This window comes from Macadamia integrifolia, unplaced genomic scaffold (genome assembly GCF_013358625.1).
Source record: "Macadamia integrifolia cultivar HAES 741 unplaced genomic scaffold, SCU_Mint_v3 scaffold2479, whole genome shotgun sequence".
In the NCBI taxonomy this organism is placed as follows: domain Eukaryota; kingdom Viridiplantae; phylum Streptophyta; class Magnoliopsida; order Proteales; family Proteaceae; genus Macadamia; species Macadamia integrifolia.
Window position 1 is genome coordinate 1,493 of NW_024868742.1, and position 25,129 is coordinate 26,621.

Genomic DNA, 25,129 nt, shown 5'->3' on the forward strand with positions numbered 1-25,129 from the left:
CAAAATAGGCACGTGCCTTTATTGTTTTAGTGGTTCAGATCTAAACATTAATAATCAGGGTCCCACACTCTAGTAGGTTCTGGCCGGCCCGCCGGTCCCAATTTTCTTTTTTTTAAATGTCAACAGCGATCACAGGCAATCGTGGTCCATTTTCATTTCAGAGTGAAAATTCCAAGCTCGTTCCTGGGTGGGGGCCACTTGATGGCAGGTCCCCCTATTATTGGCAGGAGACAATCGTCCTTTAAACCATAAGGTGCCCTTGATTGTTCCATTGCTTTGGGCATTTATATAGGGGTGAGAGAAAGAATCCAATGAGTTGGTTCAGTTGGTTTGACTCGGCTCAAATCAGTATAAGAACCGGAAGTGTGCAATGGATTGGATTCGGGTTAGAGGATCACTCTTGATACCAAGTCCAATCTATTCTCATTAGGATCAAGTTTTCCTTCCCCCATGGTGGAGGAGGAATATATGTTCCATGATTGTCGAAAAGAGGATAGTTTTGAGTTCGTCAATAAGGTAAAAGAGAGTAACGAAGAGTCAAGAGAATTTAATCAGGAGATCACTTCACCAATTGAAAAAAAAATCTATCATCTCTATTGGTAAAGGAAAACTTTCGCTATATAATAATGAAACATCTTGTCGGAGAGGGTTCTCCATGTTGGGTTACAAATATTGTTCAAGATAAGGCCCTCAATATGCCAACGTCTAGCCTTAGCAGATAACATTATTGGCTACATAAATAAAATGCTCCAATGACCATGCATGGTCTTTCGGCTAAGATATGTAGTTCACCATCTGCATGGAATCTATCCATACTTCTAGGCTCTTGCATCCCACTGGTAAGGCTTGGATGATTCCTTACTTGAGCTACAGTAAGGGTGTCTATTCCAAACTCGCACCAGTAGGGCTGACCAACCCGATTGACCAAGCTTAAAATTGGGCCGGCCCATTTAACAACCTTGCTGAGCTCAAGCCCAACCCTATTATTAATGGTCGTTCCTGGTGCAAGGCCTTACCCATCCGTCGCGAGCCTGACTTAGACCTATTTGAAATTCATATCTACCCCCAAACAATAAAGAGTAATCCGTATTTCAATTAATGATGATTTTTAGATATCCAATTTTTAATAGAAAGTGGTAATTTGATGCTTAACTTAATAGGACATTCTAATGAATTTTTAAGACCCGACTATGGCCATTTTATTGGTATACCCTGCAGTGTTACTTTTTTTTTGTTAAAAACAGGTCTATATATTATGTGTGACCAGCATAAGGAGTCTGATTTACATAGATCAGAAATCCAATGAGTGAAAGAGGGTCAATCCATCCTGCAACGTTACTTTAGGCTAGGTTTGGTTGTAAGGGGAATAAAAGGGAAGGAAAGTGAAATTATACTTAAAAAATATATATATGTAATCATTACCCATGTGATTTTAACATTAACTTCAAATCATTCAATATTTTGTTATAAAATTTCACTTTACTTTGCATCCAAAACCCTTTGCTATAATTTGTAAAATAAAAATTACATGTAAAATACATCATTATTAAATATGGTTAAAAAAATTAAGTAGTTTATAGAATCATATGGGTAATGACTATAAATATTTCTTTTTAAAGTATGAAAATTTCACTTCCCTTCCCTTTAAATTTCCGTTGCAACCAAACGGAGCCTTAGAGACTAATATTTGGCATGGCCCATTTAGAATGACTTTTTAAGACCCGACTATGACCCATTTTATTGGTACACCCAACAGCATTACTTTAGGCTCTCTTTGGTGTGATTTTTATTTGTATTTATTAACTATTTTTTATAAATTATTTGTGACAATAAATAATGGACCACAAATAGTATTCGCTTGGTTACTATTAATAGAATAGATTATATACTGAAAATATAGATTTCAGTTTTCACCTTCAACTTTGAGCTTCGAGCGAGAGAGATGATAAGATCTGGGGTTTTTTATTGGAAAAATATAAACTATACTGAAGTTACATATTTACCATTGATTTTGCACGTGCTCATTTAAGGTAGTAAAAATCAACATAAATGATTTGTTGCTACAAATCACAAATAGCTTGAGAGTAATTTATGATTTGTGATTTATTCTAATTTATCATAAATAGAAATAAGTCAAATAAATACAAATAGAAATCAAAGGAAAGAGAGCCTTAGAGACCCAATTTTTTGGCATGACCCATTTACAATCCAGCCCAATAGCCTACTTAAGGCCCATTTAACCTGATTAAAGTCCAATAACTGACCAACTGATGGGATAGAGGACCATGCTGTGCCCCCCCCCCATGCACTGAAAATACCTCTGCACACCCTCCCATTGGCCTACATGTTGGTGCAGTGACCACGCAAGCTGACAGGGTTCTATTGGCCTTATGAAATACTACAAAAACAACATGTCATCCTTTCAGCAGCCTGAACATTTCACAATGATAATTGACCATTGGAACCAAATCCTTGAAAAAACACTCTTACTGTACTGTATTCTCTTGATCACCAAACTGTCTCATATTGAGTGTAATCCCAACAGGAATCTCACAGCTAGCATTCCCCATTTCTATTTGGAAAGAAGCCTTCAAGACACGTTGGAAAACACCAGCTCCAAGGATTTCAGAAACAGCAAATCATAGACATTATTTTCTTTTGGTTCTAAAATCACTGTGACTTCAGGGCTATACAAAACTCAAATCATACAGAATAAACTCAGAAGGCAACATGCCTATTAGTTACAAGCTAGGCACGCTATGGACACACATCTCTCTCCCATTATCAATAGTTAACCATTCATGACAACCCCCCTCAACAACGGATTCAAGAAATCAACATATGGTTTATCAAAGCTTACCCGAGAAACAATAAAAAATGAAGAAGAAAAAATGGATTTTTTTGCTCTTTCTTTTCCCAGGAAACTTCCAAGTGTGGTTTTAAGTGCCCAAAGTCACCCTAACCTTTCGCCTATTGGGAGGCCCTGAATGATGGCGAAGAAAATTGCGTGGCTCTGGTCCAAGTAACCCTCTATCCTTTTCTGGAAGAACCTCTCTTTTAACTGCCTGTCGGTTCATTTGTGGCTGCACCTTCAAAGGATTCAACCTTTTTGAGTCATCCAGGTTATAAGGCAGAGGCTGAAGCCCCTGCAAATCTGGTTCCTGAGCAAACCCAAATGGACGCTTTGATTCATCCATTTTCCTGAATGTTATAGATATCCTGAATGAAATTTATGAAGGAAAAAACTTAGATAAAATAAGGCAAGAATTTATTCAAGTAAACTCGAGTAATAATAACTATTGATAGGCTCATATTGATCCACCTTTTAGTAGGAACAGCTGGAACACAATGCTTGGCAACATCTGCTCCATTCCCATTCAAGACAAGTACAGACCTGAAAAAATAAAAAAGGCATCCAAGTTAATCAGTTATTTGGCGACAGCCAGACAAATTTGATGGCTAAAATGACACATAAATAATAAGCATAATGCCATTTTCTGTTAAACTTGGTACAGTAACAGCTGTTGGCTCCTAAATTTTATCTTTCCATAAAACTGAAGGAGGTGGACTCTATCGCACCATACCTGGAACCCATTCCACCATACCCATAATAATTTCCATGTGACAGCTTGGACGTGTCCCCAAATTTTGTGGACAAGTTGTCGACGTCATTATTTATCTTAATATCCAGGATGTTAAAGAGGTTTAAAATCAAAGGTTTAGAAAGTGAGATCAACATGAATTCGAGGGGAAAAGCCCATACACAGTGAGCCTTGGTTGGGATAGGATATAAATCATTGGTGATCAAATCTATCCAATGGTCAGCCTGCCAAATCATTAGTTCACATGGCCAAAAAGTAGCAAGTGAAATGAAAAGAATTCCTAATACAGGCATGGCGGAACCTTTTCCCTGAAACTGAAAGTGTTTATATATATATATATATATAATATAAAATTGATTTTCTAGACCATATTTCAACTATTATGCATTAAAATTAACAGAGCCCAACTGTCTTAAGGAGTGGGGATAAATAGAAAGTTCAACATAGACTAATAGCAACTCAAACTTACCCGACTGGCAGCGGAATTGCAGTTGATCCGCTAAATTCACCAGCACCCACAGTCTTTAGGTTAGATCCGAACATTATATTACACTCACTAAGAAATGATATGGTGCAAAAGGGTCGAACAAAATCATGGCTATCAATGTGAGGTGGAATGCAATCCCCTTCTTCATAAATGTTGACAATACAACTATCAGGAACACAAGAAGGAGGAAGAACATGCCATCCGACCAGTCTTTTTATAATGACCTTAAACAAGAGAGGAATGGGATCAACTCCCTCATCACGGAGAATACCAGGTGGGTTCCCATTTTTGTCCTGTCAACAAAATACAAAGTCAGCAACTTATTTCATTTTTTTTTTGTGTATTAAATTCTACTTCTGTAATGTGCCTACTGCTACTGCTACTGCTGATAAACAGAGATACACTTTGTAGGATAAAAGTTCAACAGCTCACTCCCATGTATCAGGACTGTCTACCTATGACATCCCAACTGTCCCAAGAAATCTATCAGCTTTATTGTTGACCCTAATAAGGGTATGCCCATGAATGTTAAACATACAAATCAACATGTTCTCAGACTCTGAGGGTTGGGAACTTTATCAGGGAGTAACTCATTTAAAAGGTATACACGTAGAAGAGTAGCTTACTGTTGCATAATTGTAGCAGCAACCGAACTGGATGGTCACACGTCCCTTGCCCCTCATCCACTTCTGTGGTGCAGAATATGTACGCTCTGCAAGTGGAACACAAGTGAGTAGGCCATATGCCATTAAGTCGAAGGATGCACAGAGAAAGTTATCAAAGCCCTCCTATCCAGGAAATAGGAGTTTATCAAAAATAAGTAATTGCACATTCTGTAACTTCAACAGCAACAAAATTTGACCCTAAAAATCGAATAACATTCTACTTCTCCCATCACAGCTTAGCTACAATACAAATGCATATTTAGAAATAGAGTCCATCTTATAATTTCAATGCCCACCATTATCAAAATACAACAACAAAAATATCATATTGGAATTTAATTTTCAGAGAAGAATAATTTCAATCCAAAATAGGATCCATGTAGCCGACCATGTCATTGGGATTGGCCTTAATTAAGTAGCAAGAATTTTACTGCAATCTGGATACAGATTTACAAGAGCAAGTCAATCCCCACCCTTAAGTTGATGCGCAAAATGCCCTTTCTGAATGTAATCATACCATTTGTAAACAGTTGAACTCAGGGAAATCATAAGGGGACTGATGATCCAACTTATCAGCTCAGACATGAGCCAGATTACTATAATCAAAAGAAACCAAATTTTGGGTCAACCTCCAGATCAGCCATGGACCAAAAGACACAAGAACCTCGTATATAAGAAAACTACAAATTTTGAGCACCGAACTGCATATGCGAGATACCATCCAACTGAAAGCCCTTATCTGAATGTTTAGAATGGACGTGATCACTCTTTTGTAGCTTTAACAAGAGGCAGCCCAGCACTTGAACAGCTCCCAGACTGATGACCTCAAATACAGTTCTAGGATGTCCAGAACGGATAGGGTCACTCTTATTTGTAACTTTTCCCCGCATTTGAACATTCCCAGGTTGACAACCTAGAAACAGTTCTTGTCAGTCTAATGATTGACTATGGAATTCCACCCAAAATTTTTTTTAAGGTTATCAAAGAGTTGTTCATCTGGGAAAAAAAAATGCAACTATGTTTGTGGCCAATCATAAATTCAAGAACACCAAACTCAACCTTATCCCAACTTAATGGGGTGGCCAATCATAAATAAAAAATGAGAAATAGAAGACATTGTATAAAGAAATAGAGCAGGGTGGATGAAGTAAAGGAGTGTCCAGAGAGTTGTGAATCAATGTATTCCTTTAAAACTCAAAATGATTTTTTTATAGGACAGTTATACGATCAGAAATGATGTATAAAGCTGAATGTTGCTCAATGTAAGAAAAAAAACACAAACAAACTTTGTGTAGCTGAAATGAAGATGTGGAGATGGATGAGTGGTAAAAGTAGAAAAGATAAAATAAGGAATGAAGAAACCAGGACTAATTTAGGAGTAACTCCAATAAGTGATAAGTTGCAAGAATGTCGTTTGAAGTGGCACAAACACATATAACAGAGGCCTTTAATGCTCCAATAAGGAGCAGTGATATGATCTAGAATAGAGGAAATAAAAGAGCTAGAGGTACACCTAGAATGACCCAGGGAGAAGTGGTGAGGAAAGACATGCATAGTTTAGGACTGTCTTCTGAATAAAGCTGATTGGAAAAAGAAAAACCATGTACACCAAACAACAAACTCAGCCTTATCCCAACTTAATGGGGTCTACTACCTGGATCTGAGCAAAAAAAAAAAAAAAAGGAAAATTTGAGTAAAAGGAAAATATCACAACACCAGCAAGTAAGGAAAATCTCAACTAAATGGGGTCGACCACATGGATCCTTGCCCTTCAAACGACTTTATCCAAGTTCATACTTGCCCTTAGCTAAATGGAGTCGGCCACATGGATCCTTTCCCTTCAAACGGCTTTATCTAAGGTCATACTTGGAACAAGCCCTAGACTATGCATGTCATTCCTCACTACTTCTCATATGGCCATTTTAAGCTTGCACCTAAATCTTTTGGCTCCTTCAATTAGAATTAGATCGCTCCTCCTTACTAGAGCATCCCAAACCTCCATTGAACATGACCAAACCCCTCAAATGATTTTCTCGAAGCTTATCATTGATCGGGGCAACTCCCAAATCAGCTCTAACATGCTCATTCCTTACTTTATCCTTCCAAGTTTTGCCGCACATCCATCCATCTTAATATCCTCATCTCTGCTACACATAGCTTATCTATATGACATTTCTTAACTGCCCAACATTCTACCCCATACATCATAGCCAGTCATACAACAATCCTAAAGAATTTTTCATTACGCTTTAAATGAATATGCCAGTCACACAACACTCCGGTCGCACCTCTCCACTTCATCCATCCCACTTTAATTCTCTTTAAGACATCATCCTCTATGTCACATTCTTTAATTATGGAATAGTCCATCCCAGATATCTAAAATATTCGCTTGGGGTATCTCTCTCTCCACAATTTTCACAATATCATTATCCATCATAGTGTGACTAAAGTTGCACATCATACACTCCGTCTTATATCTACTAATCTTAAAATAATAAAATCTCTCGTTTCCAAAATTTATCTCCATAACTCCAACGTGGCGTTAATCCTTGTTTTTGTCTCAGCCACCAAAAGGATATCATCAACAAATAGCCTACACTAGGGGTGTCAAAAAAGCCCAACCAGCTCGAACCCATCCTAGCCCGACCTAAGCCCGGTTAGGGCTTAGGCTAAGCATTTCATCCTGCAAAGCAAGCTAGGGCTGGAATTGCAGGCCCGAGGCTAGGCGGGATTGGGTTGAGGCCTTGAGCTAAGCCCAACTCGGCCCAACCTAACCCTATGTATACAATAAATAAATTATATTACTCTATAAAATACATATATTATATTATTACATTACATATAAAATGTCATGCTTTTTTAAATGTCTCCATTCACTATCAACACCTTTTTTATAATCACACCACCCACGTCTATCTTTACTTTTTATTTTAATATACATTATTGGCTTTCGAAGGTTGAGAATGAGCAGATTAATCCAAATGGCAATATACAGGGGCTCCCATGGTCAATTAGGGCCAGCCCAACCCTACCCAATCAGGGTCAATCAGGGCCAGATTGGGTTGGGTTGAGCCCAACAGGATTGGGCCTGGGTCGAGATATCCCAGCCTGACTGTGCTAGGGCTGAGTTAGGAGACCCTAGGGTTGGCCAGTTGGGTTGGGGTTTTAAAAAAACCGGCAGCCCATTGACACCCCTCGCATACACCACGAGACCTTGTCTTGAATGCTCTTGGTTAATCATCCATAATAAGCACAAACAAAAAAGGGCTTAAGGCTGATCCCTGGTGTAACCCAATCGTAATTGGGAATTCATTGCCTTGACCTCCCACAGTTCTCACACTAGTCACCACTCCCTCATACATATCTTTGATTAAAATCCACATATTTACTTGACACCCTTCTCTTCTCTAGTACATGTCAGATTAAATCTCCAGAGACTATATCATAGGCTTTTTCTAGGTCAATAAAGACCATATGTAAATCCTTCTTGTAGACTCTATATCTTTCCATGAACCTCCTCAGTAGGTAAATAGATTGTCGTGGATCTACCCAGCATAAAAGCAAAATGGTCCTTCGAGATAATAATTTCTTTTCTTAAGCAGACTTTGATAACCTTCTCCCATAATTTCAACAACTCATTAGTTTTAGGCATCTATAGTTATTGCAAATCTGAATATCACCTTTATTTAGTAGGGATAAGGCTGAGTTGATTTGAGTTTGAGTTTGTTGCTAATGTAGGACTGAAGTATTAGGGAGGGGAGTATCTCCTTAGAGTCTGAACCTAAGTGGATGGTCAGATCAGCAACATATGGATAATTGATTAGCAGTAAGATAGGATATATAGAAGACAGAAAACAGGAACCAACAACCAAATACCCATAGCAGATTCCAAAAACTAGGACAAAACAGTAGGAAAACTAAAATCTGGACAGAATAGGGAAGAAATAGTATAACAGAAGATCAGATCATCAGATTGACCTGATATTTGGGTCGAGTTCTCTCCTAGGTGACTGGAAGACTCGACCAAAAGGGTGGGCCATTATGGTTGGATTGGGCTGGACCGAATGGCTTGGGGAGCAAGTTAATCTAATTTACTCAGGAAAACAGAATTCTGAACAGGGATTTTCTGAGAATAATCTAACTTGTCAATGGAATTAAGGATGAAATAAGAACCAACAAGATAGCCCAGAACATCGGTAGCACAAGAGCATGAACAATAGATGATCCATCTGGGCTTCCCGCCGCAAGGTGCTAATTGGATCACACATAAGGGTTCTCCATGGAAGACAAAGTGCAGCGACAGAAGCAAGCTTGGTTATCAAAATCGTGGGCTATGCTAGCCCATGGGTTGCCTTTTTATTGTAGAAAATAGTAAGAGGTTTAATGCAGGAGTAGATTACAAGTAACTAACTCCGCAGTTTATAACCCCAAACAATACAAATAGGAGCAAGAAACAAAGAAATAATACCATCAAATAAACCCTCAAGAATACAATACCCATATAGGAGCAAAACCAGCCCAAAACCCAACTCGATAGGAGAGAGAAAAAGCTTATATAGAGTTGGAGAGAGAAAGGTGCAGCCAGGTTTGTGGGAGTCCGATTGAGCTACACTTTTGGGTGTAGATAGTCCCTATGGAGGGTACAAAAACCCCCAAAGTTGAGAGGATTCTAACGGCTGGTTGTGAAGTTACAAGCTTTCTTGATTTTCTGACCTAGGAGAGAAATCTGAGAATAACCTTCAAGAACAGCAGCTGAATGCTTCCAATAGCGACTAGGTAAGGATCGTGGGACCCTTATGAGGCCTGGAATACCCTGATTGAAAACCTGGCTGAACAGAGTACAGAAGAGAGAGAGAGGAGATCGATCTCTCTCTCTATTCCCACTAGGATTGCTGATCGGTTCTAATTTCTGCAGAATTTTATCAGAATCTGAATAATACCTCTTGAATGTTACAGCAAATAAAATAAAAAAGAAGAATAAAACGGATGGGGGGTTGAGAAAGGTGAAAGAGAATAAAAGAAGTGGCTATCTCAGCCTGGGCTTCTCACCCACAGCTATCTCAGCTGCTCTAAGCATTTAGTTGCAAACTTTCTTTCATAAATGCAAACTTTCTTTCATTCAAATCTGTCCAATAATGGAACATATGCCTCTCTATTTATAGAGGGAAAGTTTACAATCATACTAATATTAGGAGCTAGTTTCCCAATAGGACTAGATACTCCTACTATAACTAGGAATTCAAGATAGGACTAGGACTTGACTTTATGACTCCAACATGGAATAAGACTAACTAACTAATAGTCCATATAGGACTTTCCAACCAACTAATGGCCTAATGGGCCTTTATTGAATTAAATAGCAACTAATTAAACTAATGAATAAAATCCAGTTTTCCTACCTTCTACCCATATTTTAGGCCTATTAAAGTGGCTCATTTCAAAGAAAACCCATAGGATCAAAGGCCCAACACATACATAACACAACCCAAGGCTTATTTGCAATAAAATAAGCCCAAGTGACTTATCTACATCAAGGTTAGAGACCATTTAGGAAAGATCCCCAACTGATTCTAACTTGGATTACAAGACACAATCAAATCTATCTAATGTGGACTCCACTAACTCAATACTTGCATAAGGAAACACACAAACAACTTAAATTAACCCAAAACTTAAACTGTACCATGGTTCAACCAATTGAACCAAAACAATAAATTAAAGACCAAGGAAAATAAACATAAAAGGAACACATAAGCCTATCCCATAAATTTCAAATTTCCTCTGCAGAATTATCCATATTCATGGTAGGTTAATCTATTTGCTACTTGCTAGCTGATGAGAGACAATGAGGGAGCTAGGTTTTGACGTAGACAACTACTGCCAGACTTTTTTTGTTAACTAATATATAAACAAAAGTATCGATGTTATTAGGAAAAAAATTCTGGCAATTTGGCATTCAATGAATAGTCTAAAGGGAACAAGAACTTAATCATACCGTGATTAAGGATTAACGATCTGGAGAAGAACTTGGACAGTTAGAAGCTCATATGAGTTCAACTTTTATCCGACTCAATAGAATCCAATATAACTTAAAGTTTGTACAAATTGCAATTATATAAAATCAGGGCCATGTTACATTAATTGGGTTAATATGACACCTAACGAATACGATTATACACCTGTAACACATTTAATAATAAAATAAAGTAACTGTTTTCATCCAATTAGAACTGAAAATCATTAGATTACATTAAACCATGGGATATCAGATGTATATTATGCCCCAAAACAAGAGCAATCAACTAATGGGGCAGATCATCTATAACCTAGAAGCTTTAAACAGTAAAAATATAGAACTAATAACTTATGGTAGAAATAAGTTTAGGTAAGCAGGACAGATAAGAAAACAGACAGATCCACTAGAGTCACCCCATAGTCCACAGAGTGATACTCCATGACATATCTGAAAAAAATACTTCATCCATTTAAAGATCCTATGCAGCATAGCAGTACACTAAAGTATCAGCCAAACTAATACAAAATGCGAAACTGCCTCACTATAAAAGGTGTAAGTTGTACTGTGCCTTGTGTTCTTCTTACTTACAATTCCTACAGAAGGTACTATCCAACAAATCAATTAGTTGAAGCTAACACAAGCACTTCATGGCAATGACAAACAATAAACTCTTCATATGCTGTGCTGACAAAAGCCATAGTCAAGGACATCAACGAGTTTTATGTTAACTCAGATGCATCATATAGATGCAAAAATAAAAAAAGAAGGCAATTCTTCGTTCCTTAAGTGAGAAGAAAGATTGTTAGTCTTCATTCCTTATGTAAGTTTACTAATCACTACATGAAATAAGAAAACACACAGAACTCCTTCATGCGGACAAACCTCGATAACGGCATAATATGTGGAGATTGTTACTGTCCACCAAACTAAGAAGGAAGACGAGAAAGAGAGTGGTAAAAGACGAGCCTTTTCCACTGAGAAATAGAGCAAGAGTAATATGTACGCAGTGGCATATCAACGAGATATGGAAAATTTTCTTCTTCTCTTTTTAATCCGGTGAGAAGGGGGTGAAAAAAGAGCACCTTTTAACTCTCCTTTCCTTCCCTTTTCCTGAAGCTCATAGATAGAGTCAACTATTCTCTTCTGTTCTGCGGCGCTAAAAACACCTGTATGAAGCTCAAGCCCGGCAAGAATGTTAACAATCTTGCCTTTGACTCTCTCCAAACAGATGAAATCCTTCTTCCTCTTGACGTTCATGAATCTGATGTACTCTCTCTGTTCTCTAGACAACTTCTGTTTTTGCGGCACCTTCCGATCTACCCCGACCTCTACGGCTGAAGGAGCACCCCCATCCATCTCAGACGGCTTATTCGTTTCCTCTGCTTCCTCTTCAAGCTCATCCTCTTGTGCCATGTCCGCCCAAGACATTCGTACAGTCGGAGTACCCGAAGTGTCAGGGTCGCAGGGCCTGTCGCTCGCAGATGCATCCACAACATGATCTGACGACCAGTTCGCTTCATCTTTCCAGCTTCCGATCGAAAACGTATCGCAATTGTCATGATTATCGGTGGATGCCTCGCACGAATCCAGATGAGTTGGGCTCGAATCTGCAAAGCTCTCCGCCGAGTTTGAGTACTCTGCGTCCGCGGCAGGTTCTGTAGTTTCACCGGAATCTGCACCAACAACTCCAAATCAGATATCGACATCAAATTAAACAAAACCCTCGTTTTAGGGCTCAGAAAATCTTAATTAATTGCAAAAAAACGAAGAACAGAAACCCAAACTAAATGCTGCTTCACGATACCTGATACTAAAATCTCAATTTTGCTCACGAAACAATTTAAAAATCTAAATTCCCAGTAAAAGATTAAGGGCACTTACCCGGATCAAGAGACCGAATACGATCGGAAAGAATTTGAGTACAACCGTGGCAAAGATCCCTACTGAGGAAAGGAAGCCAATTGTTAAGGAACTCGGCCGCGATTTGCAGATCCGAAGTCTGATAGCTTAACAGGAAAGGATCATCCGTTCGTAGTTGAGAACCTCTCATCTCTGTCTGTGTGCGCCGAGTTGGCTCGGGAGTATGATGGATGGGAGAGAGAAACGGGGAGTGATGCATGAGGACTGAGAGAGCGAAAGGGCAGAGAGTTACCAAAAAAGAGAGAGAGGCGCAGAGAGGAATGAATGAATGGTCAGTTGCGTCAACGTAAGGTTGTTGGGAATTTGATATTTACCCAAAAAAAGAGAGAGAATTTGGAATACAGTTTTAGAATACAGTTTTAGTTATATTTTCCAAAATTTAATTTGGCAATATCTTCGCATACTACAATTATGATTGTTAATTCATCTGAAATTCTTCTTCACCCAAAAAAAAATCATTTAAAATTCTTACTACATTAATTTTTTAACAGAGTTTTCTACCCTGGTGGTTGAATGATGGGATGATCCAAACGTGAGTCCCCTCTCTCTCCCCTATAGTTTGGGGTCCTATGGTGAATGGATTCAATGTGGCCTCAGGAAAATTCGATCATTTTTTTTAGTTCAAATTTTATTTTTCTTATAACTTTTGGTAATTATTGGAAAAAATAAGCTTATAAGATACTGTGACTTACACCCAAACAAAGGGAATGATGAAATAACCGCCCCACTCCCATGAAAAACATAAATCCCACCTTTAATGGTGCTTTAGTATGTGTTCTTATTGATCATTGTGTTGGCGCAAGAGCCATGTTGCCTTTTAGGGTACCCTCTTCCTTATTTTTTGGATAAAGTTGCATGGCCTCTGTACTAGCACAGGGGCCAATGAGAGCATATAAGGGCATCAAACTGCCTAAGGTTTGTTTTATTGGGGGCAAGGTGGTAATTTTTTCACCTATGCCTTGACACATGGACCATGCAAATAGGCAACTTTATTTTTTCCTCATTTTTTAGATATAACTTTTATGGAAGAAGGTTCCTAAAATGTAACGAGGCCCTTGCACTAGCCCCTTGGCCAGTGAGAGCACTACGATAGGAATCAATGTGGGTGAGAATTCTGCCACTTTTAGCCTCTAGGCACACAGACCCCACTACCTTTTAAGCTTATTTTCCTAATTTTTATTTGGAAATCTTTGTGTAATCAAAGTCATAATTTTACTTCTTTGCCCTTCTAGTGTAATACACTTTTTTCAATGAGGGCAATTGGTATCATTTTACATAAATACTACACTAATAAATTTATTTTGAAAACCTTTATTTTTTTTTTCAACATGCATCAAATAACTTTAGGAAATAAGATGATGGCAATTAAAAAAAAAGGTTACAACTTCTTTGTTATCCACTCTGGTGACAATAAGTTGCACACTTTTATTTTATTGTTCAAATCTAAATGATTTGATCAAATTTGGAATATTTTGAAATCAATTATACAGGGGAAAAAGTTGGAGACACCCAGTATACTATAAATAAACACCTGCAGTGCCAATCTCTCTTTCTCTCCCTCTCCCCCTTTGAAATAAACCCTGTCCTCTTGTATGATACCCCATCCCACTCCCCGTTATTGCCACCCGCTAACTTATCGTATACGAGCAATGTGCTTATTTCACTCTTATTATATAATCACGTGATTCAATGATTATAAAAAATATATGTGAAAATTAAGTAAGATTTGGCAATCATATTTAGAATCTTCGAAATCAATTATATAATCATATGAATTAATGATGACAAAATTTAAGAGTTGACACCTTAAAGGTATCGATAAGAAAATTCTTTTAAATAAAAAAATTTAAATTAGCAACATAGAAAAACAATTTAATTTTTCCATTGATACCTATGGTTTTTTGAGGAAAGAGAAGGCTATTAACTTCTTTTTGTCCTCTTCTCTCTTTCATGCCAAAGTAGGCAAGCATTAATAAATTAAAATGAATCCAAACATCTTTTTGGTTGGTAGCGCAACTAATATTCACATGTTTTTCTTACTTTCTTTCTTTTTATTTTTCTTTTTCTTTTTTCTAATGAGAAAAGAGAAATTTCATTAAAGGAGATTAAATGGAATAGTATCATATACAACATTTAAAATATTGTTCTTTTTAGCCTTATAGATAGATGGTGAGCCACAAAAACAAAACATCTATCATTTTTTACCAATTTGAAGAATTTTCCTTTAAAAGATAATCATTGATGTCTACTATAAAATTAAACACCTCCCACGACCAATTTGTACTACCTGTTGTAATAAATTCACTGTTCCTTCCGCATCAGTCTAAATGGTGGTGTCCTCCATTCTTAATTGTTTTGTTTGTGCAAGTACTTCAAGAATCCCTTGTACTTCTGACTCTCGTGTGCTCCTTGCATAGTTATGACATAAGAAAGCACATATACATTGACCTTTCATAAAAATAACATTTGCCCATCACCACCCCTTCTGCATTAGTCCAAATGGTGGTGTCCTTGATTCTTAATTGTCTTGATTGTGCAAGTCCTTCAAGAATCTCTCGTATTTCTGACTCTCGTATGCTCCCTGCATAGTTATTACATAAGGAAGCACATATACATTGACCTTTCATAAAAATAGCAGTCGCACAACCAGCTTAATCTTGTGTAGCTTCAAAACTACCATCACACATAATAACGAATTCATACTTCGGTAAGAGATCATGGTATTTCAGCCAGTTAATGGTTCTTCAGGGACCATAGGATTCACAGTGTAAGTTATTGGCTCAAACATGTTTAAATCACCTATTCATCTATTAATATTGGATATTGATCTATCATGAAATAACCTCACCAATAAGGGTAGGACATGTGGCATTCAACCACAAACCAAGGGGTTCCTCACAACTCAAGGTATCTATTTATAAGGGCGAATAAAGTATTTCACCCCTGAGGGGTATTAGGGTTTTCAGGACATCTACTCTATAAAAGGGAAAAGAGGTCAGTCTTTTAGGCTTTCTTTCCACTACTCCAATAATCTATTTTGTTGTGTTTGAACTGACTTAGGCATCAGAATATATATCTTGGCCGGAGCACCCCTCTGACCCCTGTTTTGCAAGTTTCTCTCCCAGAGCTGACCGTCGGATTTTTACACCAACAGATATAACATCTAGGAGGTTGAGTGGCTTGCCTTGTTTAACAAATGCATTTCTTGCAATCCATATAGAGTATAAAGTAATACTAAAACTGGTAAAAATAAAGAAACATCTACCGTGGACAAACGAAATTATTCAGGTATGGAGTTGGATAAATCCAACAAGGATTCCCATGAAAGTACTTAATTCTAAGTCCCAGAACCCATGCTGCCCAAATTCGTTTAAGAAACTGATATTAAAGGAAAATATGCTATGCTAGAGAATCTCTTTGGTATGAATTGAATGCCCTTGTTCAGAAGTTTCCACAAGAAATTTTTTGAATTTGGAATGAGCTCTTGACTTACACCACTAGTTCCGAGAACATAGAACTAACTAAAGAGACATTCCGTTCACCATCTGAAATAGACTAACTTATACAAACAGTTGCGAGTGGCTAAAGCTGAATCGGCTGGCTTGTTTAGGCTGCCTCCTGATGGGTAGACCCTTCGTCCTTATTTAGCTGGTTTAAGCTTTGTCTATCGTATCTGCTTTGCTTTGTATTTAATATATTTTTCATTTATCTAAAAATAAAAATAATAAATAAAGAAATAAAATTTATTGTCTCATGTGAATTGTTGAAAGGCAACCCAAGATGAACTATGGAATTGGAATATAACTTTAGCTCAAGAGGAAGCATATAAAAAGGAGTATGAGAGGGGTTTTGTTGTAATTTTCATAATTTCATTTAGGGAGAGGGATGGGCACACTACCATGTACCAATATAATAGATATACATAGGAAGCATGAAAACATGGTTGGGAATAAAGGTAATCAAGTCCATGTTACAAAAGGTGGATGAAAGACAACCTCATATCTAGCTAGTGACTCATCCAGTGACAATCCATCAACTTTACTAGTGAGAGCTGCTAGAACTTCCTATAAGTAATGGCATTGTCCAAATGACACTTCACCTGTGTTTTTAGAACTTTGTATCTCTTTCTTTGGATTGATCTTTGCCTTACTACTAAAATTTGTTTAAGTTTGGATAAAAAATGGATTTTTAAAATTATTTGAAAGTAATTTATCATTATATTAATATCAAGATATGTCATTAACTTCAATATTTTTTTGAGTACACAAGTGAAATGATAAGATTTATCAAACGTATTACACTAATGCACTAATGCTCCGTAAACTTAACAGAGACCTTGGGGTGGGATTGGACCCACATGGTGATGGGGTAATCGACAAAAATGGGAAATAAGGGGTCCCATAACTTTTCCAATCCATAAACCATTTGGTTGAAACTTGAAAGGGGAAGGGGGTTTGGAGAGAGAGAAAACCGTAGGCATGTCCATGATCGCTACCACCTTCTTCTCTACTACAAACCAAGATCCCTTGTCACCCTCCCGATTTGCCCTCCACTGGCCACTCTTCACTACCTTTGTCAGACATTCCTCACAACCTCACTCAATTGGGTTGGGTCTCTCTCTCTCTCAAGGCGATGCAGTGGGATTTAAGTGAGAGGGGTTGGAGCAAAGTATCTTAAAGAAGAACCTGTTCTAGGAGGAAGTTGAGGTCTGAAGAACAGGGGGCAATTGCCTCAGGAGAGAAGGGTGAAAGATGATGGTGTTGTGGTGGAGGTTTAGGGCATGTGCAATTGAGTTTTACATGGACGTGTTAAGGAGGGCCCCGAGGCGGAGGGATTTCATGGCACTTTCAGGGGGCCTCAAGGTGGAGAGACTTAAGGTCGATTTTAAGATGCGTGGATTACAAGGAGAGTGGGTAGGAGGGGAGCACAGTGGGCGATGAGATTCAGGTTTGACGGTGAATATGGTGATGGAGATTCAGTGGTGTAATTGATGGTTTTGGCGATGGTGATTCGGGGTTGTATCTATTGGTGGTTTCGGGAATTTGGTGAGGGGTGGGGTGAGAGAAAATGACGTCCACATGAGCCGATAGGAACAGTTGCTATGTTTCCCCAAAATTCTACCCCATGTGAACTAACGATCACAAATCCATTTGAGTGGGATAGTTCGACTGTCTCACCCATCAATACTCCATCAAACAAACAGGGCCTAAAAGAATAAAAATGTAAAATTACAAATTATTTGGCACTTTATGAAAATTCCTTTAGTTTTAGGAAAAATGTTGAGCTTGATACCTATATATAGACCCTCTCTCTTCTCATTAACCATATGGTTCCCTATATATGATAAACTGGCACTGATCAAAATACACTTTCTCCCTCTTACCCCCATTGGCTTGATGTATAAGATGCCAATATACCTTGTCCCATATCTATCCCTGTAGTTTGTAAGATTCTTATGTAAACATGCGTGAATCATTTAAGAAGGCCGGTACCAATGTACCATGATTTGAATTCATGTTTCTATTCCCATTGTTTTGTGAGGTTTCTTTCTAATGCCTGGTATCGAAGTGGGCTATTTATCCTGCTCAAAATGGCCCATGGGTTTTAAATAGAGGTCCAATACTGTCCATGAGAATTAAAGGTAAAACCAAAGCCCAGGCCTAGTTATACCTTTTTCAAAGTTTCCCATGTGAATGCAAAGTGGAGAGAGAGGCGGGGCTTGCGGATTCGAACTCATCGTATGTCCCTTCCCGCTGTTTCATGACGTCTACAAATTGTAACAGTTTTTTGGGGTTTTCTGCGCTTTGTATAAATGCGCCCCCAGATTCATTTTATTTCCTCCTTCGCATCACATTCTCTCCCTCAAACTTAACCTGAAAGGCCGAAACCCTCTTGATTCTTACTGTTTTCGTCAATCATGTGGGGTTCTGGTGAAGATTTGGGTAGCTCTAGGCTCAAATTTCAGTTCAGTCCCTAGTCTCAGTCACAGATTCAGTCTTCCTCACCTCAGATTCTTGGCCCTATGAAGCGCCACTTCCCGTTCTCGTATCCAAGACCACCTTCTTTCGCTTTCAACTCTCCTCACCAATCTAATGATCAGAATCGCTCGCCCGATCTTCGTTTGAATCCCCTGAGGGGTGGCGAAGGCAGTGACGGCGCTGAAGGAAGCTCTGTGATTTCTAAGATTCCGGTAAGTCTCCTGCGACATTTGGTGAGGGTGTGTTGAAGTTCGATTCCATTTTTTTTTTTATGGTAATAAGAATCATCTGCCATTGTAATCTGCGTATAAGGTTCAGCTAGGTTCGGACTTCTTTTAACTTATTTTGCCCTCTTTAATTTTTAGCTTGTAGCATTTGCTTGTTTATGTGTGGAGTTGATTGTTTATCACTTTGGCTGGAATTTTGACATTTAGCAATTTATGATAGTTTAGATGCTTGATTGTTTCATTGTGTTGTTGTTGCAGGTGACTAAATTAGTAAGGATGTCATTATTTAGTCACTAGCACTGGTGGTGTTAATTCCATGTTGGTTGATGGAGTGTTTTGACTCGTCTGCTACTAAGAACCTCGTTGTTGCACTGAGGAGGGAGGGGCGCGGGGTCAAGGGGTTAAATGACTGCTACTGAAAAATTGTGTTGTGGAAAATGTATCTTATTGCTTATAAACAATCTCAACTTAACTCAACTAAGCCTTATCCCAACATAAGCAATTGTTGGGGAAAGAGGTTGGAGGTAATGATTGGATGAGTTGCCAAGGATAGAGAAAAGAACCTATGAATTTAGTTGTGTTTGGAGAGAATAGCAAGTTATTGGCCAATACATGTTATAAAATCACACTACAGATAAATTTGCTTGCATCATCCAAATATTCAATATCACTGCTGCCCCATATTTTGATATCTATTGATTTATTGAATGACATTACCTCCCATGAAGTGCACTTGGAAAAAAAAATGAGTTTCTGATAATTATTTTTACAAAATTGTCCTCTTTTTTTTTTTGGGGGGGGGTGTATATGAAGTTCATTCTTGATTACTAGTAATGTAGTAGTACATTCTTAATAATGCACAACGATAAGAAGATATAAGTAATGTATGAACCTTTGAACCAACTCGTTTCCTCAGGATTATTCTGTAGATTTACATATATTATTATATGTGTAAAAATTTTCTGCATAGAATGTTGGTTATAAGAGAGCTGCTGTAAATGCAGAAAGGAACAAGGGTGGAAGATGACAGTTATGCGCATGGGCTTGACATGCAAGTAACAAATATTTTGATGAAAATGCATTGTATTGCTTAAGTTAAAAGGAGGTTAATTTTTCTTTGCAAGAGTCATGTAGTTGGCACATATTTGAAATTTGGATCAGTACCTGCCATTTGGCTCAATGCCCTCCTGATCCAGGAATGAAGCTACTGAATGGTTTAACTGATCTTGAACCTCAATACATGCACAACCAGGCTAGAATCCCTTAACATGGAATGAATGTAAACCCTTTCAATTTGTCTGGCAAGACTTTGTAACTGGATCCAAAATGAAACTGAGATTTAGTTTGTTTTCGGGGTCTCTGATCAGGTAGGACTTTCCTGACTTGGTGAAAGCACTGTAGATCCAAAATGTGCTTGGTACTCTCATGAAAGAACGGGTTACTGGCAATGTAGATAGCGGCTTGATTATCGCAAAACATTTTCATAGGTTGAGTACTAGGAAAGCCCAATTCTTGAAGTAAAAACTGTAATTACATCAACTAAATTGTAGTCTAAGCCGTAGCTCTATACTCAACCTCAACATTGGATGTAACCATAGTGGTTTGCTTCTTACTTTGCCATGTGACAAAGATTGCCACAAATAGATGTGCAATAACATGTGGTAGACATCCGATCACCATTAGCACCAGCCAGTTTGCATAGGAAAACCCTATCATATCAATATTCTGACGAGGACAGTAAATGAGCCCCTTCATAGGAGCCCCCTTCTGGTACTTTAAGTACGATAAGCTGCCTCCTAGTAATAGTTAGTGATATAGAATCGAGGCTGAACCGGGTCCGTTTGAATTTTTGAGTTTAGTAGAATCTTTTAGGATTGATTTTATTTGGGAAATATTTAGTTATTTTATTTTGGAGGGTATTTTGGTAGTTGTTACACAAGTAGGGAGTTACCGATTCGAATTTTGTTTAGTTTCTAATTTTATTAGCCTAACTTTTAGGAGATGTTAGGAGATTTTACTTCTATTTCAGTTTAGTTTTTAATTAGGAAGTTTTAATTTCAGTTTGGTGTAAAAAGGCATGTAACCCAACTTGTGAAGGAGGATGTTTTGAAGAATGAATTGAATGAATAGTTATTGTGCCGGGTAGATACTATAGCAATGGTTGTGTGCCCTTTTCTTCCCCCCCCCCCCCCCCCATGTGCAATCTCTATTTCTTTCTCTCTTTCTTCTTCTTCTTTTCTGATTGACCCTTTTGGCAATCTTGACCAAGACAAACTGGGTCCGGTTGGATTTTTGAGTTTAGTAGAATCTTTTAGGATTTATTTTATTTGGGAAATATTTAGTTATTTTATTTTGGAGGATACTTTGCAATCTTTTATTTTGGTAGTTGTTATACAAGTAGCGAGTTATTGATTCGATTTTTTTTTAGTTTCTAATTTTATTAGTCTAACTTTCAGAAGATATTAGGAGATTTTACTTCTATTTCAGTTTAGTTTTTAATTAGGAAGTTTTAGTTTCAGTTTGGTATAAAAAGGCATGTAACCCAACTTGTGAAGGAGGATGTTTTGAAGAATGAATTGAATGAATGGTTATTGTGCCGGGTAGGTACTGTAGCAATGGTCGTGTGACCTTTTCTTCCCCCCCGTCCATCTCTATTTCTCTCTCTCTCTTTCTTCTTCTTCTTTTCTGATTTTCTTCTCAGTTTGCCTGTTAGTCTACTGTGGCAGCCCAACGAGTTTGGTTCAATCTCTTTTGCACCCAAATCTGTTGGTTTGAGTTTTGAGGAGGAACTAACAAGCCCTAAGGCGATTCAGGTGTTTGAATCTGAGATCGAAATCCCTCCTTATTTGTGAGTTTCCATAGCCAATTTCAGAACTAAACTCTACCCTACCGCCAGATCTGGTTCAGATCCTCCAACCTTTCTAGTTGCAGGTTATTCTAAGGGAACCTTAGTGCTCTTGGAAGGGCAGGTTGTGGCGACTCTAGCCTGGAACATCAGCCCCTACCGATGGGTAATGAAGGAGCCTTCTCCTTTTCGTTTCTCTGTTCCAACGCCTCCTGTTTGGCTGGCTAGAGGTTGAAGACAACCCCTAATATCAGAATCATGGGCTTCCACCTTCAAAAAAGGTGTTTTTCTTTTGTCTATTATTCTTTTGTCCTTTGTGTTTCCAAAATACCCCCTTTTTACCTCCAACCATTGCCTTAGTTTTGCTTCCTAATTTACCCCTTCACAATAATTCCTAATTCTCTCCATATCCCATCATTTACTCAGGCCTCCATTTACCCTTTAAGATTCATTTTTATTTACAAGTCTGCCACCCTATTACAAGAGTCCTAATATTTACAATCCTGCCATTCTATTCTTGGGTTGTGCCATTGATTAATTAAGTGGGCCCTAAGTGATCCGATTTCAGTCCTTGGAATCCGGATCTGCGTCAGTTAGATAAATAAATTTTCTAACAAATCTCCTGTACCAGTGCATATCATCAAAATCTTCACCATCACCTGTTCCAAACTTCTAATGCGGATACATAAGAGTATTAAGTGGTTTAAATGCAATACCAGTCTCAGACAAGAGTTCTAACACATATTTTTGTTGTGATAGACTGATTCTTTTCTTGCTTCATATTACTTTAATACCAAGGAAATAGCTAAGGGAACTCAAGCCTTTTATCTGAAATGCTAATGTAGATAAAATTTTACCTCTACAATTCCCGATACATCATCATCAGATATGATAATGTCATCAACATAAATAATCAACACAATTTTGGAACCTTGACGGTGAATAAATATAGAGTGATTAGAAAAGCATTGTAACAAATCACACACCACACTAGGTAACAATCAAGCTGAATTTGTCAAACTAGGCTCTAGATGATTGTTTCAAACCATAAATGGCCTTATGTAGTTTGCATACTCGGTGAGAATTCTCCTCTTGAGCAACATATCCTAGAAGTTGCTCTATATACATCTCCTCCTGTAGATCACCATATAAAAGTGCGTTCTTGATATATAGGTGATACAGAGGCCAGTCTAAATTCATAGCCAAGGAGATAAGGACCCGGACCATGTTATTTTACCAGAATTCAAAAATTAATATAAATAAGGAGATTGAATGCAAGGAAGAAGAGAAAGAAGAAGAAGAAGATGGAGAGAAATCTAGACTGCCAAAGATAAGCAGAGATGATTGTACTTTGGCAGTCCCTAACATCAATTAATTTGAGATAACCAATCAGTTACAATAGGGATAAGATAGAAATAGAAAGAAACAGAAACTTCCCAATTTTAGTTACAATTGAAATCTAATTGGGAAGTCTAAAGAATAGAGCAAAAACCCATACTACTGCCACACATAAATAATATGTACCCCCACAATACAAAGGGGTACATGCTACATATGTCAACATAAGTTGTTGCATTCCTGATTTCTGGGTTCTGTAATGTATTACGGTTTGTTGGCATGCTGGCCAATTGAGATGTACTTAACAACTGATGCTAATTGTTCAAGTATATTACTTATATTTTAATTCAAATCATTTCCTTGGGTCTGAGAAGACAGCACCTAAGCAATAGTGTGGAAGTTCATTGGATCAAGAATTCGGAATTCATAATTTGTAGAAGGCATATGCAAAGTATTGGACATTTGGCTGATTTTGGAGACAGAAAAGGGTTTTGTCAGGTCCAGTAAACCTAACTGGTGGGGAATTCTAATGAGCTAAGGGTTAGGGTTAGAAAATCTCATGTAACTCTGAAATCGTAAGGAGTATATGAATCAAAACCAGCAACTGAGATTTAATTAAACAGAGAAAAGACATGTTTGATGTGGTCAAAATTTGGTCAAGTGGGCTGACAGGGAAGGAGAATAAGCCCTTAAAGTTTGAACCAGAACAAGGGTCATATTTGAGCATATAAGGATATTACTTAAGCCTGGTTTTTTACATTATTTGAAGTTGAATCAGCAGAAATTGTAACTTGATGGAAAATTGGAATCAGATTTAGAAACATCAGTATAACAGCAACTTGTAGGCAGAATAGCGAAAGAAAGCAAAACAGAAAGTGAGTGAATGGATTTAGTAACAGAGAACCAACATGGAAAGTGAATATAGGAATAGCAACTACCAAAACAGAATTAGAAACTAGAGAACAGAAGTAAATAACTCATTAGCAACTAAAACCAGAATAGAAACTAGAGTAAGGAATTAAAAAGTAGTGCAAACATGATAGTAAGTGTTGTACACTTGTACAAAATAGTGTAATTAAAAGGAATACTAGAAACAAGGAAGTGGGTGAACCTGTGGCACAATGGTAAAGTTGCATTATTGCAACATGTTGGTCACAGGTTCAAAACTTGGAAACAGCCTCTTTTGTGAAATAGGGGGTAACGCTGCGTACACTTGCCCCTCCCAGACCCTGCAGTAGCAGGAGCCTTGTGCACTGGGTTTCTCATTTTTTAATTTTTTTATTAGAAACAACACAAAGAATGGTGTTGCCACAGTGTTCAAACTATGGCAGAATACTGGTATCAATGATAGGAATTGATGGGGAAAAGAGAAGAAGAAGTTATAAGATAGAAGATGAAGGAAATGAACTAGGCTTCCCACCTAGAACTTGACTAGAATTTTACCAGTCCAACTTGGTATCCCACCAAGCTGCCTTGGTATCTCACCAAGGGCTTCACTGCATCTTACAGCAAAGGAGTTCTGAATCTCACAGAAATCAGCAAGCATAAGATTAACAAATTATTCAAATCGTCAGTGTGGGTATGATCCCGAACTCTTTATTTATAACTTCACGGAAATAAGCAAAATAGGAAACTCCTATTTATGGTAGGGAGAATCCCTTACAACTTGAGTCTTTTTCAAAATAGAAACTATTCTAGAACCTTAAGAAAATATAAACTAACTACTCAGTCCTGTGTAGGATTTAAATCCCTAATATTTGAGCTTATAGATTTGGTCATTTGGTCCATTACAATAGTAAACCCAAAAATATAAAGTCCATAGCCCGTATAATCCATTGGACACTCAAAATTAAATATATTAGTCCATTCTTGGTCCAGTTTGATGGCCTGTTTGCTGCTGGCCTTCTTGTTCTTTTTCACTGCATCACTAACTCAGTCTGTCCCATTAGCCAATGGGGGCAGAGTCACACTGGCGCATGAAAACAGTAAGAATTCATTGGAAGAGATGCATATAGAAAAATTATAGGAAAAAGAGATTTGGTTTTTTT

At 37.8% G+C, this 25,129-nt stretch overlaps 2 protein-coding genes across 4 annotated transcripts in view; one reads left to right on the forward strand and one right to left on the reverse strand.

Annotated features, from left to right (window-relative positions):
* Positions 1-2,623: 2,623 nt before the first annotated feature.
* LOC122066591 (RNA demethylase ALKBH9B-like) lies at positions 2,624-12,980 on the reverse strand. Its single transcript, XM_042630423.1, has 6 exons — positions 12,655-12,980; positions 11,856-12,446; positions 4,716-4,801; positions 4,072-4,382; positions 3,323-3,394; positions 2,624-3,219 (listed from the first exon to the last, which is right to left on the reverse strand). The coding sequence occupies exons 1-6, from the start codon at positions 12,890-12,892 to the stop codon at positions 2,940-2,942; spliced, it is 1,578 nt and encodes a 525-aa protein (XP_042486357.1). The 5' UTR covers positions 12,893-12,980; the 3' UTR covers positions 2,624-2,939.
* A 5,457-nt stretch (positions 12,981-18,437) lies between these two features.
* The window catches only part of LOC122066588 (transcription factor E2FB-like), a 12,226-nt gene continuing 5,534 nt past the window's right edge, over positions 18,438-25,129 (forward strand). Inside the window, exons 1-2 of one of the 3 annotated variants that reach the window (XM_042630419.1) lie at positions 18,746-18,883; positions 19,157-19,422. In XM_042630419.1, coding sequence (XP_042486353.1) covers positions 19,336-19,422 — 87 coding nt within the window. In that variant the 5' untranslated portion in view covers positions 18,746-18,883; positions 19,157-19,335. Of the gene's footprint in view, positions 18,884-19,156; positions 19,423-25,129 lie in introns of all 3 variants that reach the window. The other 2 variants (XM_042630418.1, XM_042630417.1) reach the window with 2 other exon arrangements.

Excerpts from the sequence above, each read along its gene's own strand:
- LOC122066591 (XM_042630423.1), bottom strand. The coding sequence starts at position 12,892 with ATGCATCACTCCCCGTTTCTCTCTCCCATCCATCATACTCCCGAGCCA. Across the intron at positions 4,383-4,715 it reads GCTGCTACAATTATGCAACA|GACAAAAATGGGAACCCACC; the intron begins GTAAGCTACTCT and ends TTTTGTTGACAG. Across the intron at positions 3,220-3,322 it reads CCAGCTGTTCCTACTAAAAG|GATATCTATAACATTCAGGA; the intron begins GTGGATCAATAT and ends AATTTCATTCAG.